Source organism: Callospermophilus lateralis, chromosome 6, assembly GCF_048772815.1.
Source record: "Callospermophilus lateralis isolate mCalLat2 chromosome 6, mCalLat2.hap1, whole genome shotgun sequence".
Lineage (NCBI taxonomy): Eukaryota > Metazoa > Chordata > Mammalia > Rodentia > Sciuridae > Callospermophilus > Callospermophilus lateralis.
In genome coordinates this window covers 56,055,173-56,070,851 of record NC_135310.1, presented here as the reverse complement: position 1 = coordinate 56,070,851, position 15,679 = coordinate 56,055,173, and the positions used below count along the sequence as shown (strand labels likewise).

Here is a 15,679-nt window from a genome sequence, read left to right as displayed (position 1 = left end):
ACTTGTCAACTTTTAAAAATCAAGACCCCCTAGTACTCTGGCTGGAAAAGGAACAAAGGGTATTTGGCTTTTGTTTATAGAACAATCCCAGTTTTTTATTCTTTTGCAGGACAAGATTAAACATCTAGAAGAAAAACTTACAGAAGAAGAGCATCAACGTAAGCTGTTTCAAGACAAGGCTTCAGAGGTAAATAACATTATTTAAAGCTATTACAGTAAACAGTATATGTTTTATAATATATTATTTTCATTAACTGAAGCCTATATTCTAGACTCTTAATTTCTGCTTCTTAGGATGTTAGTTTTGTCTGTTTGCTATAAAAATGAAATTTTCAACTGGTATATTCATATGCTTTAATTAATTGCCAAGAGATTTTTTAGTCTTGAAATTCTAACAAATATATAATTCTCAGTTGAAATAACTCCTAGGATAGATTAGTTTCAGTTTTAGATACATATATATTATAATAATTTAATGTCTATTATAATTTATTCTCTTATAAACAGAAAATGATTATAATTACCAATAGATTTAATGACTTTCTCACACACAAATAGTATCTTGTCTTTTCTTCCTCAAAAAGCTTTTTTTTTCTTTTGAGATGGGAGTCACAGTATGTTGCCCAACCTGACCCTAAACTCCTTGGCCCAAGCAGTTTTTACCCTTGAGCCTCCTGAGTAGCTGAGACTATAGATGTGTTCTATAGCACCAGTTACCAAAAAAGATTTTTTAAAATATCTATAAACCAAGATCTGATCTTTCATTATATTTAAAGAATCTTGTTGCAATCAATTTTATGAATTGTTTCTTTAATATTATAGCTTCAAACTGGACTTGAAATCAGTAAAATTTTAATGTCTTCAGTTTCAAAATCAAAACACTCAAAGGAAAAAAAGAAATCTTCTAAGGTATGCATATAAAACTTTTCCCCAAACAGCACTTTCTTATTTGCTAATGCTCACTTATTCACCCTTTTAATCTTTATTCCTATCTATTTACAGAAAGAATTTGAAGAGATTTACATTAAAAGACATGCAATAATACCGTGAAATGAGTCAAGTGATGGTGGTTTTGAGTGTAAGCAGAGGAAAATTCCATAAAAAACTAGGTTAAAGAGAGTAACTAACTGTGCATGGTGGCATACACTTGTATTCCCAGCTACTCGGGAGGTTGAGGCAAGAGGATCACAAGTTTGAGATCATCCTCATCAACTTAGCAAAACCCTGTCTTAGAAGATAAATTAATAAATAACTGGGGTTGTAGCTTAATGATAGATTGCTTGCCTTATACACAAAAGCCTGAGTTTGGGTCTCAGTCTCTCAAAATAAATAAATAGGTAACATCAGTTGTATACAAAACTTAGCGCAAAAAAGTACATGTAACCGGCAATGTAGGTATCTTTGTGAAATAATAGGAATCAGTCCAGTTTTTCTAGAAAGACATTTTTCTAGTTTTGAGCTCTTAGAGAAGTGTATTTTGTAATACTTTTTAAAAAGGGCATTAAACAATGTAATAGATGCTGACAGCACAGTAAATCTGAATGCAGTTTTATATAGTACATGCAAAATAAAAAAATAAGGATTTTTTTTTACAGACTTAATTTATAGGTGTTTGTTAAGTCAATTATATAGGGAATTTATCATTATTTATTCTCTTTTTTCTTTGAATTTGCCTAAAAATAAGAATTGGGAAGTTAGTACTTTATAGATGGACCAATATTTTGTTTAGATCAATACTACACACACACACACACATAAAAATATATATACTTCAAGGGGAGAACATTTTTTTGCCACTATAAGAATGAAAATTTTTTTCCCAGTACACACACAAACACATACATACACACACACATACACTGCTTTTTTCTTTCCTTCAACATTTGTTGTATGTCTTGTTGAGTTTTTGTTTGTTTTGATTTTTTGGAGAGGGGAAGTGAAGGGAATTTAACACAGGGCCTTTCACGTGCTAGGCAAGTGTTTAACCACTTAGCTACACACCAGCCCTCTGTATGTTGCGATTTGATAATGCAGACCAAATAAATGCTATAAGTAATTTGCAAATTAAACAAATATTGGCTTATTCTTATATTTATGTCCTAGAGCATCATTTATATGATAAATTAGCGGATTGGAATATATTTTAAAATTTACCTATTTACTGTGAAAGGTACAGGGAGAAGGTAAAAGAAATTAGAGAAAGACGGGCTCCTGAAAGAGAAGAGAGTAATTAACAGCAAAATCACTTTATAAAAGTACTTAGTTCAAATCCTAGGTTCACTGAATCTGCAAATAATCATGTCTCCCTTTAATAATGGAAGGAGCACTAATGTTGCTGATCAGGTTTTAAGAGGCCTTCTAGGAAAGACCTGCTTGTCTCTGACACTGTTTCTCCATATCCTGAATTGGATATTCAACTCACACTTGTTTGATTTTTAAATTTTGTTTATTTATTTATTTGTACATTATAATTGCACATAACAGTGGGGTATTATTCTTGTTGCATGTTCATACATGCAGATAATATAATTTGGTCAATTTCATTCCCCAGTACCTATTTTTCCCCCTCTCCTCCATCCTTTGCATGGCCTCCTCTCTAGTGGTCTCCCTTCTATCACAACTTATACTTTTTGATATATAGATAGATTGGTCTCTGTGTGATAAAGGGAAGAATTTATGAGAAACAGGTAAATATACCAATATAAAAGGGTGAGATATAAAGCTAATGGAGGCATAAACAGTCTTGTGGTGCTGTGTTGACAAAGCACTATGTGAAAGGTGAAATGAGAATCAGCATTTAAGGCAGCATTGGAGAATTATAAATATTAAAGTAAAATGAGATGAAGAGAAATGTATTATAGTCTAAGGAAATTGTTGTTGCTTTTTCCAGGGATCCATAGTTCTATAGTAGTGTGAAACGGGATCATATATAATAAAATTAAAGTTGAAATTATAGCTTGGGGAGAGATTATGGCTGTACCTTTGGGTTCTGTGTTAAGAACTTGTACTTTTATGCTATTAACAGGAACTATTGAAGGTTCCTAAGAAAAATAGGGACATAATTAGAGATATAAATCTAATGGTAACTAATCTAATTGTATAAGAGTTTTTGTAGTTTTAACACATATGTAGATTCATGTTACCATCACAACAATCAAGATGCAGAAATATCCCACCACTATATGGCTACTGTGTACCATTGGAGAAGTTATGTTACCACACAGTCTTTAATAACTTTTTCTAGTGTGTAAATGGAAATAATTGTGAGGATAAAATTACTTACATGCATGACTTAATAATGTTATATAGTTCCTTTATACCTACACATCCCCCACCCTGACCCCTGACAATCTCTGATTTGTTCTTCATCTTTGGATTTGTTATTTTAAAAATATTACATAAATAGAATCATTATAATATTTAACTTTTGGGGATTGGCTTTTTATCCTTGAGATCCATCCAAAATGTTGCATAATTTATCAAGACATAGTTTTATTTCTGCATAGTATTCTATGTTATGAATTTCCAGTTTAACCATTCACGTGTTTAAGAATATTTGGAGTGTTTCTAGTTTGAGGCTATTTTAGATAAATCTGCTGTGAACACTTATGTACAGGTAGTTTTTTGAGTAATATATAAATTTTTATTTCACTGCCGTTATATCCAAGAGTGCAGTGAATGGTTGGGTCACATGGTAAGTACATGATTCACTTCATAAGAATCTGCCAAACTGTCTTCTAAAGTGGCTGTTCCATTCTGTATTTCTACCAACAATATGTTAGTAATTCAATTTCCCTGTGTCCTTGTCAACACTTGGTGTCATTACTATTTTTTATTTTGGCCATTTAATATTTCATTATAATTTTAATTTACATTTCCCTAATGGTTAATGATGTTGATTATCTACTCATATGTTCAATTGCTATCTGTCTGCTCCAGTGAAATGTCTGTTATGTCTTCTATTTTCAAATTATGTTTTTTACTTACTATTGAGTTCTGAGTTCTTCATATCATAAATGTATTTTATAATAATATTTTTTGCTCACTTTTTTCTTGTCAATCTTTAGAAAACTAAAAATTTAAAAAGAGGACCAACTCAGCAAATTTATTCAAAGCTTAGAGAACTGCCTTTTGAGGCTGAAAAGGTAAGAGGATAAAAATTAAGATGATTTAAAAATAATTTTACATTATTTGTAAGTGCTATTAAATAACATCAGTCATTTAAAATTGTTCTCTGCTATTTCTTTTCCCCTTAAGTCTGCAGCCAGTTCTGCGAATGGGAGCATGTACAGCCTTTTAAAGATGATGCATCATTGTAGCCAGTGTAGCCTTCAGAAACCTGAGGTGACTGAGCCTAGATGTCTTTACAGACCTACCAGAAAAACCTCACGGTACAAAGCTGTACCTCAGGACTCGGAAAAGACCATTTCCATTTGTGACAATTTGTCTGAACTTTTGATGGCAATGCAAGATGAGCTGGACCAATTGAGTATGTAAGTATTTTTATTGTTTTTGTTTTGGTACCAGGGATAGAATCCAGTGTGCTCAACCACTGAGCCTCATCTCCAGCCCTTTTTGTATTTTATTTAGAGGATCTCATTGAATTGCTTAGGGCTTCGCCAAGTTGCTGAGGCTGGCTTTGAACTCAAGATCCTCCTGCCTCAGCCTCCCAAGCTAGTGGGATTATAAGCATGTACTACCATGCCTTGGCAGTATTTTTATTGCTTATCAAGAGAAGTAGTAAGATTTGTTTATTTTAATTAGCTAGGAATACTGGGGATTGATCCAAGGGCCTCACACATGCTTGACAAGCAATCTACCACTGAACTACATACCCTTTTAAAAATTCTTTCAAATTTTTTAAGATGGGATTTCACCAAGTTGCTTAGGCTAGCCTTAAATTTTGATCCTCATACCTCAGCCTCCCAAATAACTGGGATTATAGGTATATGCCATCAAGATCTACAACAATATCTACAGCAGCAAGATATTTAGATATCATATTTTTTCTTCTTGCGCTTTCTTTCTTTTTGGGGGAGGCCAAGGATTGAACTCAGGCATGCTTCCCACTGATCACATCCCCAGACCTTTTTTTATTTTTTATTTGAGACAAAATCTCAATAAATTGTTTAGGGCCTTGCTAAGTTGCTGAGACTGAACTTGGGATCCTTCTGCCTTAGCCTCCCAAGCTGCCAAGACTATAGGTATGTGCCATGGCACCTGACTTTTCTTCTTGCGCTTAAGAACAGTGCCATTTAGGAGTTCCTAAAGGCATTTGGACATACTATTTTATGGGAGGGGGGGGCTTATTTTGATTTGCAGATTTATTGTCACTGGTTTTTAAAATTTTATTTATTGTACTATTTATATTTTTAGTTATGTGTAATTACTATTATAATCTAAGGGATTTCTGTATTCTCAAGACCCATACTTACAGACACATATTACTGTTATCCTGTATCATTCTGACATATAGGTTCTGGTGATGTTAAATTTTAACTCACAAAAGGGTTTTTGGTTGGTTTTGTTTTTTTGTTTTTGTTTTGAGACAGGGTCTCGCTAAGTTGCTAAGCCTGGCTTTGAATCTTCAATCCTCCTGCCTCAGCCTCCTAAGCCACTGGGATTATAGGCATGCACCACCATGCCTGGCCACAAAAGCCTTTTATTTTTGAAAGATTCTCCTTTTGTTTTTTGGAATCTTTTAGTTAAATGAATGATTTCATTAGACAAGTAGAATATAATTCCTTGTTTTAGACTGGCTTGTTTATATTATAAACTTGAAGCATTCTTAGTGAGAGAAAATTCTGTATGGGATATATTATGCCCCATGCTTAAATATGTTCAATGGAAGTTGCAGAATTATGTATTTTGAACTGAGACTTCTATAGGACTTATACCTAGTTCTGTTGACAATATTTCAAACTCCATAGCTAAAACTGAAGAGAGCTCTTTTAATAACTCTACCCTGGGACATCAGAACGTTATACTACATTTGGCTATGAACATCAAGAATTCAGATTTTTTAATAAGGTTGTTTAGCAACCTAAGTCTAAGATATTTCTGAATGTGTCTGATCTCAAATCACAAGAACCTGATTTTGTTTACCATAGATTTAATTAGACAGTCCTAAAGATAGAGATTATAGTATTTGTTGTTGTTGTCTGCAGTACTGCAGATTGAACCCAGAGACACTTTACCACTGTGCTACATCCTTTGCCTTTTTACTTTTTATTTTGGGATAGAATCTTACTAAATTGCTGAGGCTGGCCTTGAACTTACAATCCTCCTGCCTCAGCTTTCTGAGTAACTGGGAATACAAATAGGATTACAAGTGCCCAGCAGGATAGAGATTGTTTTTGAAGATTAATATTTAACTCTGACTAAAATTTGAGCAAAAAACTAATTGTGGCCAAGACATATACTGTAAATAAACCTCAATGGTGCCTAACATTTGCTTTTCTTTTATAGGGAGCATGAAGAACTACTGAAACAAATGAAAGAAACTGAAAGCCATTCAGTCTGTGATGACATAGAATGTGAACTAGAGCGTTTAGTAAAGAAAATGGAAATTAAAGGAGAACAAATTTCCAAACTAAGGAAGCATCAAGACAATGTAAGAAGACTTTAGTAAACATTTTTGATAAAAATATAATATATCTAGAATCAGTGTTTCATCTCTGTATGATCTTCCAAACTTGATGTCTGTATGTGTGCTTGTGAAAAGACTTGAGTCTTAGTCCTGTTATCATATAGAGCCATCTGCCCTGTTAAAATCACATGGGCCTCCAACATAACTCCCAAAAAATAATTTTAAAAAAGGAGCAAGAAAGTTTAGTTATGCTTAAGCTTTTGGAAATTTATGGGCTAAGCTGGGCGTGGTTATACATACCTGTAATCTTAGGACAGGGGATGTTGAGCAGGAGGATCACAAGTTTGACACCAGCTTCGGCAGTTTAGCAAGATCCTGTCTCAAAAAGTAAAAAGGTATGGAGATAAACAGTAACTCAGTGGTATAGCACCTCGAATTCAGTCTCCCAATTCCACCAAAAAAAAATTGTGAACTAGGCTATTGCCTTAGCAGCCTTTCTGTTACCCTTTTAGCATTCTTTTCCCTGATCTCTCTCTCCTAATTCCTTAATGATGACCCTTCTGTCTACAGATCTTTAAGACAGTACCATATGTAAGCCTAGCTCCTCAAGCAGTACCCCAATCCTAAAATCCCAGTTTTCTCTTTCTCTAAACAAGCTGTTCTGTATTCTATTCCCTGAGAACCTGTGCTTAGCTAGCTATAGTTAGAATGGCAAGGGTATTGAGCATAACTCTGTACTTGTGTGTGAAGTCTTAATAAGAATGGCATAACTGTTTTATTATCTTAACAGAAGAATTACAGATATAATGTTTTATCCCAAAACAATGGCTCTATAGTTGAACTTTTGATACCATTATTCTGCTGGAGCAGAAAGAAGGCAGAGGGAAGGGCTGGGGATATAGCTCAGTTGGTAGAGTGCTTGCCTCACATGCACAAGGCCCTTGGTTTGATCCCCAGCAACAACAACGACAACAACACACACACACACACACACACAGAAGGCAGAGGAAGTCTTTCCAGGAAACTTCATGTTACATCACATAGCTATCTCCTTATAAATATAATCATTATTCATATAAATTGATGATGTGTTAACCTCACAAATACCTCCCTCACTTTTATAGGACAGTAATAAAAGATTCAGAATGTTACTCTTTTATTCTGCTTATGACCAAGAGAGAAAGAAATGAAACCTTGGAGGTGGATACTTTTATTTTACTGACTTTTTAGGCATATAGTAAATAAAAATGTTTATATGCTTGTTTTGGGTATATTGTTTGTATACTTTCTTGGAATTGCACAGGAGACACTTGAAAGGATGAGAATAATAACAACAATTTATTTTTTATTTATTTTATTTATTTTTTAGTTTTAGGTGGACACAATATCTTTATTTTACATAATGTGGTGCTGAGGATCGCACCCAGCGCTTCATGCATGCTAGGCAAGCACTCTCCCACTGAGCCACAATCCCAGCCCCAGAGAATAATAACAATTTATTATTTAAACTTAGGCAGTCTATAATTTTTTTTTTCCCCAGTGCTGGGGATCAACCTGCCCAGGCCTTGCACTTGCTGGGCAAGCAGTCTGCCACTGAGCTATGTCCCCAGACTATACCATATTTATTCTGGAAATTTTGAGTTATATTCCATAATAGCTATAGCAATAAATATTTTCAAGCATCTTATCTTGGTAAATTTAATCTGTAGTAAAAAATACCTTCTTGGCAAGTAGACAACAAAGTATTTGCCAATGCCTGAATTAGCTCTATAGATTATACCTATGCATAAGTGAAATGGCTAAGTAATGGTTTGGATTTGGAAGAAGTGTGTTATGGTTGTTTGATAGGTATTGTTTAATTCTGTCTATCCTGGGTTGGTGTTTTTGTGTTTTCTTTGTTTTTTTTTTTTTTTCTATTTTTGTTTTTGTTTTGTGGTACTGGGGATTGAACCCAGTTGTGCTCTAACCATTGAGCTACATCCCCAGTCCTTTTCATTTTATTTTTATTTTGAAACAGGGTCTCACCAAGTTACCTAATTTGGTCTCGAATTTACAACCTTCCTGCCTCGGTGTCCTGGGTAACTGGGATTATGTGTGTGTGTGCCACTATGCCTGGCTCTGTGTACTCCATTATTAATAGATAGTCATTAAGGGCATAATGTTATTCCCTTGACCTTTTTTTCTCTGGCATATATCAGTATTTTAAATTCAGAAATAAATTGTGTGTGTGTGTGTGTGTATACACTACTCTATAAACTCAGTTTATCGCACCAATTCTTTGCTTTGCTGTTAATTATCACCTGAAAAGTACTTCCTTCTGTACTTTCTGTACTCTGTTCTAGTTTTTGCCAGTTTTACATCTTCCCTACAACCTTTCCCTCAACTGCTGCATCCCACATTTATCTTGTCTTACTTTGACCTTCTCAAATATAGACTTTTTATTTTACTCAAAGTAATCTTGGCTTGAGGTATTCCATGGTTATCATGCATATGTTTTTCTTTCATTCATTATAACATTACACTCCTTGAAAGCAAGACTGTTTTATTCATCTAGTGTTAGGCATATAATAACTGTTCAAAATATAAAATTTACTGATTTGAATTTTTTAATGTAATCTTTATACCATCAATCCAATCCATCTATTTTGTGATCCATCTATTTTGACTAAAAATATATTTAGTCAAATATATTTTTTACTAAAATGCTAGATATTTTTTTCTCTCCAGGTTTATAAACTGCAACAAAAAGTTCAAAACTCAAAGATGTTGAGCAACACTTCAGTTATTCAACGAGAAGATAGCAACCTTAAAGGATCAAAGAACATTAAAAATAGCCCCAGAAAATGTTTGAATGAAACTAACCCTTTTCAGAAAAACAACAATTTTCATCCAGTACAAGTTCATAATCTTCAAATGAAATTAAGAAGAGATGATATCATGTGGGAACAGTAACACAGTAGCAAAACTGTCACCTAAAATGAACTTTGTCAGTAAGATTTGAATTGTCTAAAGTGTTTTTAATTTAAAATAACTGTGAAATTTTGAATTATGTTTCTGGTCTCTATAAAACACAAAGTTGTTGTATACTTTAAAATTAATGCCTAATGACCTAGTAAGATTCCCAAATAATAAATGATTGCCCTTTTCTTTCTTATTTTCCAAAGTCCCTAACCTAATCATGCCTTAAGAATATTGTTCAGTTTGCAGATATCTTTAGCTGAATCTAAAAATGTGTACCAGATATTCAAAACTGAGTTAAATCTGAGATATAAGTATGTTCTACTTCTTCACTTACTGCTCTTATGACCTTATAAACCAATGTTAAATGCAGAGGATTCGGTGAAGGTCTCTTAAGTTTCTTGATGGTGCCTCCCTAAAATGTTTTACAGCTGTAAAAATTTTTTTTTTCTTGGAAAGGGAAAAGCTTAATAGTTACAGTTTTGTGAAGAAGACTTTAATCCAAGTTTTATGTGATGATTATAAATAAGAACTCATAGTTTTTTTTAATTTTGTTTTGTTTTTTAAAGAGAGTGAGAGAGAGAATCTTTTAATGTTTTTTGTTTTTGTTTTTGTTTTTTAGTTTTCAGCGGACACAACATCTTTGTTTGTATGTGGTGCTGAGGATCGAACCCGGGCCGCACACATGCCAGGCGAGCGTGCTTCCGCTTGAGCCACATCCCCAGCCCCTCATAGTTTCTTAATTTGTAGAAGATGGAAACTCAGCTAATGCTATTCCTCTTCTCTTTTTTTACAAATCTGTTTTTTTTCAATACCAGTGATCAATTTTGTCTTATTTTTTATAACTTTTGTTATAATTTTTCTTTTCATTGTATATAATAGTCACCAATGTTAATTAAGAATATGAATTTGGGGCTGGGGATGTGGCTCGTGCGGTGGTGCACTCGCCTGGCATGCGTGTGGCCCGGGTTAGATCCTCAGCACCACATGCAAACAAAGATGTTGTGCCTGCCGAAAAACTAAAAAATAAATATTGAAAAAAAATTCTCTCTCTCTCTCTCCACTCTCTCTTTAAAAAAAAAAAATATGAATTTCTAGAACCCCTGAAAAGTGGTATATTTTTATTACAAAGAAGAGGAAGTTAGTCATTTAATTACCTCATTCTGAAAAAAATATATATGTTTTTATTTTTATATTTTAAAATCAGTGATGTCACAGTAGATTTTCTTGTATATGTGTGCGTTATAATAAACTTACACTTGTTTACCTATCTTTCCAGAAACCTATAGAAACTAGTACAATTCTGAACTCTTGGCTTCTCACTCAACTCTTCTGGGGCAGCTAGAGCACTGGAGTCATCAGCTGTGGTAGATGTAGACGATAGACAGGAAAGCTGTGCTGAAAGGCAGAATTCTGCTCAGAGCATAGGGTAACCATTTTTAAGAGATATTGATTCCAGAGGGACAGAATTGGAGGAGTATGCTTACCAAATTCCCTGAATTCGCAGCAAAGGTGGGAGACTGTTCAGACTACAAATGTGAAAGAATTTTTAGGTCAGGATCCCAGGGAAGTAAGAAGAGCAATGTTTAAAAGACAGTCTTTCTCTTTTCCTAGGAAATCCCAAAAAAGTCTGTGTAGGGAAAGTGTGTAACTGTGAACCTTCCAAGAAAGAGAACCAATATTCCTTGTAATCATGAGGGAAAAAATGCCATATTAGAAAGACTTTTTCATACCTAGAAGTGGGGAGGTATCTGAAAATAGGTAGATTGATAACTTGAAATTATACTTGAAAGTAATTAATGGCAGAGATCAAGGTTTCTCTCCCTTTGATTTAAATAGTGTACGTGCCCCTGACTTGCTGTACTCCACCTCCCCTGGCAGATCCTCAGCCCTGGAGATGTTTCACAGGGTGTCCAACTAAACTTCTCAACTCCGTTTTATCACCTCACTCATTTTTCTGCCTTACCTTTCCTCCTCCAGGATGTGAGTTCTTTAATTTAAACTTTCAGGAAGTAGAAATCCACACCGTCATATTATGGCCCTTTATTTCTGTGCCTTTGTTTCCTCTGAAATATAGTTTATCAGTAAAACCATTCCTTATGAAAATGTATTGCTAAAACATTACCATAAAAATTTAAAAGTCATTTTATAAAGAACTTGAATATTTCAACTAAAAATTGAAAATTTTCTCATAAAATTAAAATAGTAGAAAAAAATGACTTCAGAGTTAAGAGACAGGTTCAGATTATGACTGCACTGTTTTAGGTATTTGCAGAGGTCAAATAACTTCGTAGAACTTCAGGTTTTCATCTATAAAGTAGGAGTTAAACTAATTCTACTTCACAGGGTTGTTGTGAGGAGTAAACAAAAGATAACTCATAAAAGCACCAGCAGAAGAGTTGGCCTTTAGTAAAACTTATCAATGAGTGTTTTTTGAATCTGGCAAAAAGAAAAGAAGAAGAAGAAGTTGTAGAACACAAGTTTGTATGGGTTAAAGTCTGAAAGCAAATTGGGAATGTTCCAGTTCATTTATTTATTTTCTTTGTTTCTATATGCCTAGAGGGAAATCAGTTTGGCTTGTTTCCTGTGCCAGATTTCTAAAGGGAGGAGTAAAGAATCCAGTCCTACCATGGTGCAGCAGTACATAATCACACATAGTAACTTGGTGTGGAGTTTGTTTTGGTTATTGAAATGACAATTATTCCTAGGAAACAGGAAAGAATGGTTTCTTATTTGCTCACAGACCCTCTGCTTGCAGGGTGGCTGACTTTTTAGAGGGTGGAGCAAAAGATTTTTTTTTTCCTGCTTGGGGCATTCTATGGTCAGTGTACAAGGGTTGCTGTAGCAACCCCACAGCTGTGCTCTACTTAGCAGAACCGTGGTATGTTTTCATTGATTTTGTTCACTTAAGTGAAAAACAGAGTTGTTTGTTTTCTGTTTAATTAGAAATTGAAAAAAATGGAATTTGAACTTTCTAGCCAAGGCAGGTCTCAACTTTGATAAAACTGTGACACCAGACGTTCCACTGTTTGAAGCATCAGGTATTGTGAATATTCTGATACTGGAAATGGGAATTAAAATCTGGAATTAACTGTACACAGGTGGGTCATTGGAAACTCAGCTATTTTTATCAGATTGCAACTAGAAAAAGGAGTGTTGGAGGAAGTGCTCAGTTTTCAACAATGTAAGATCAAAATAAGTATATGGGCTATACTTGAAAATTAATTTTGCAATGTTGTGGTAATTTTCTTACTTTAAATGTATAATTTCAACTATAAATAGTATTCTTAATCCATGATAAAATATCAACAAATCGCTTGGTGCAGTGGTGCACGCCTATAATCCCAGCAATTTGGGAGGCTGAAGCAAGAGATTCACAAGTTCAAAGCCAGCCTTAGTGAGACTCTATCTCAAAATAATAAAAAAGGTAGGGGATGTAGCTCAGTGGTTAAGCACCCTTGAGTTAAAAAAAAAAAAATCAACAAAAAATTGATTTGTAAGTGTTATAAAAAATCAATCTAAGGAGGAAAAGGCTGACTGGTCACACAAAATGGTAGGAGTGTGTATCATGACCAGAAATGTACCAGCTGCCATTACTTGTGTAGTTGTGAAACTCCTAATGGGGCTTCCTGGGACTCTAATCAGTTATCACTAAAGCTGAGCTGCTGAAAGCATTTCATTGTATGTGAAGTTTAGATAAGTACAAGCTAACTTCCAAACATACACAAGATAAACCTCTCTAAGACATGATGCATTTGCACCCTTTCATTAAAGTGAGGTAAGGATACATAAGAATAATATTGACTTGTTCATCTGAAAACAGATTTCCTTCTTGGTAATTAAAGAGAACTCATCATTCCCTCAGCCTTTTTCTTCATATCTACTTATTTCAGTGAAACTTTCCTCTTTTCAGTTCTCTTTTTGTATTTTATCATGTAAAGAGAATTAGACAGAAAAATTATAATGTTAAAGCTTTAAAATAACATCTGTGCCAGAGATTGTTTGTTTACAGTATTGGGGATTGAACTCGGGACCTTGTGTGTGCTAGGCAAGCACTTTTATGAGTGAGCTACACCCCCAGCGACAGGGTCTCACTAAGGTTGTTAGGCTGACCTTGAACTTGCAATTCTTTTGCTTCAGCCTTCCAAGTAGTTGGGGTTATAGGCATGCACTACTGTGCTCAGCCAATTTATTTGTTTTTATAGCTGTAGCTTAATTTGTTTCCTTAAAGATTTGGTGGGATTTTTCCCCCCCGATAGGTTGGAAGTATTCTCCTTATTGAGATAGACTCATCAAATTCCCATTTGGCACAGAATCCTACTAAATGTCATAGTCAGTCAGAATTATAAGAAAGCATCCTGCCTCTAAAGAAATTTATTTTTTATTATATGTACATAGTCCAGTGTGTAATATGTTGAACAATTTTAGCACAAAATAGTAGTTGCACTGAGGCAACTGACAGTATAAAACTTATTAATGATCAGTTAAACAGTCTGATTACAGATTGGGTCCAGGGGTTGGGGGTCAAGGATAACATTATGAATTATTTGTCAAAGGATAGATAAAAAGTTCTATGAATAATAAAATGCGCTTTCTATAAAAATCTTTTAAATAACGATAGAGTCTTTAACCATACTCTGCCTAGATTTTTCCTCTTTTGACTTTGTTTGTATTGGTTTTTCCTCGTTCTTTAGGTCTTAGTTCACCTCTAAGAAACCCTCGTTAGCCTCCCCTTCCTCCTACCTCTGAGTTGGCTATGTCTTCCAGATATTTCCCTTCTCTTTTACTTAACACACTTTCTTTTTGTTTGTGTGAGTGTGGGGTAACCATTGTAGATAAAGTACCCTGCCAACACAGTACTTGGTCCAAAAGTAGCTTCTCAATAAATATTTATTTGAGAGTTATGTTTGTTAAATAAAAATTAGAGTTGGGGATGTAACTTAGTGATTGTGTGCTTGCCTGGGTTCAATCCCCAATACTGCAAAAATTATATGAGCCTGCTTCTTTGGACAAAGTTCCTTCACTGAGTCCAAGCAGACCACACTAAATAGCAAACTGGAGTTACTCATACTAAAGTCCTCAAACCAAAACTGAATTGTTAATCTGATCTTCCATGAAATCAGAAGAGACAAAATAGACAAATTTTCTAAATAGACCAGTTTTAATCAGCATTTAATGAAGTTCCCTCTATTTTGATTCTTAAGAAAAAGAAAAATAAGTAAAAGTTATCTGAATTAACCTACCAGTTGTTTTGTTTTTGTTTTGTTTTTGTTTGTTTTGTTTTGTTTGATACTAGGGATGGAACCCAGGACACTTTACCACTGAGCTACATCCCCAGCTCTTCTTATTTTTTATTTTGAGGCAGGGAATCATTAAGTTGCTTAGGGCCTTGCACTGCGGCTGGCCTTGAACTTGAGATCCTTCTGCGTTAGCTTCCACTGGGATTTTAGGTATACTCTACTGTCTCAGGCTACCAGTTATCCCAAAATGACAATTCACTCTCAGTTCTTTTGTTTCTACTTTCTTCAGCTCTTTTCTGACTATAAAACCAATCTTGTCTGCTCAATTCGTTGGAGCACTTTTTCTGTTTTATAGAGTGAAATGTTGCCTGATTTAAGAATCACTAAGTTAGCTAAGATCTTCAGATTTGTTGTAATTTGCCTTTTGATACATCTCACGAAAATATATTACCCATATTTATGGTGTTATCCAGACATTCAATTGGGTATTGCTGTTTCAGGCTCCAGCCCTTCTGTTTCCCCTTTCAAAAATATGTGACCCTATTTTACGTAACCACTACTTGAGTAGCCCAATGTTGTTTGTTTGGGACAGGGTAGAGAAGCTTTCACAAGGCTCTCCAGGCACTTAGAATCATGGGGGTTTTTTTGTGGGTTTTTTTGATACAGTGATGTGACTGTATCAAACTAAAGAGCCCTTGGTGCTCAAAGCATTTGCTGTCTATACCCAATCCATAAGCAGTCTCATTTTCAAAGACATAAATGGGTATGAGACATTGAGGGAAGTGAGAAGTGAGGGGCAGGAATTAGGCAGTAATGACTTAGACTGAAGCAGAAAAATAATATGTGCACAGAAAAGTTATATTCCAGAAGCCAATTATTGACATGCACAGAA

The 15,679-nt window shown here is 34.5% G+C and overlaps 1 protein-coding gene across 7 annotated transcripts in view; it reads left to right on the top strand.

Annotated features, from left to right (window-relative positions):
• Cep57l1 (centrosomal protein 57 like 1) overlaps nt 1-10,169 on the top strand; it is a 51,280-nt gene extending 41,111 nt beyond the window's left edge. For 5 of the 7 annotated variants that reach the window (XM_076859868.1, XM_076859863.1, XM_076859869.1 and 2 more), the window contains 6 exons: nt 110-187; nt 823-909; nt 4,068-4,145; nt 4,258-4,493; nt 6,469-6,613; nt 9,317-10,169. In XM_076859868.1, the coding sequence (XP_076715983.1) occupies nt 110-187; nt 823-909; nt 4,068-4,145; nt 4,258-4,493; nt 6,469-6,613; nt 9,317-9,541 (849 nt within the window). In that variant the 3' untranslated portion in view covers nt 9,542-10,169. Of the gene's footprint in view, nt 1-109; nt 188-822; nt 922-4,067; nt 4,146-4,257; nt 4,494-6,468; nt 6,614-9,316 lie in introns of those variants that run through there. The other 2 variants (XM_076859870.1, XM_076859871.1) reach the window with 2 other exon arrangements.
• The last annotated feature ends 5,510 nt before the right edge of the window (nt 10,170-15,679 follow it).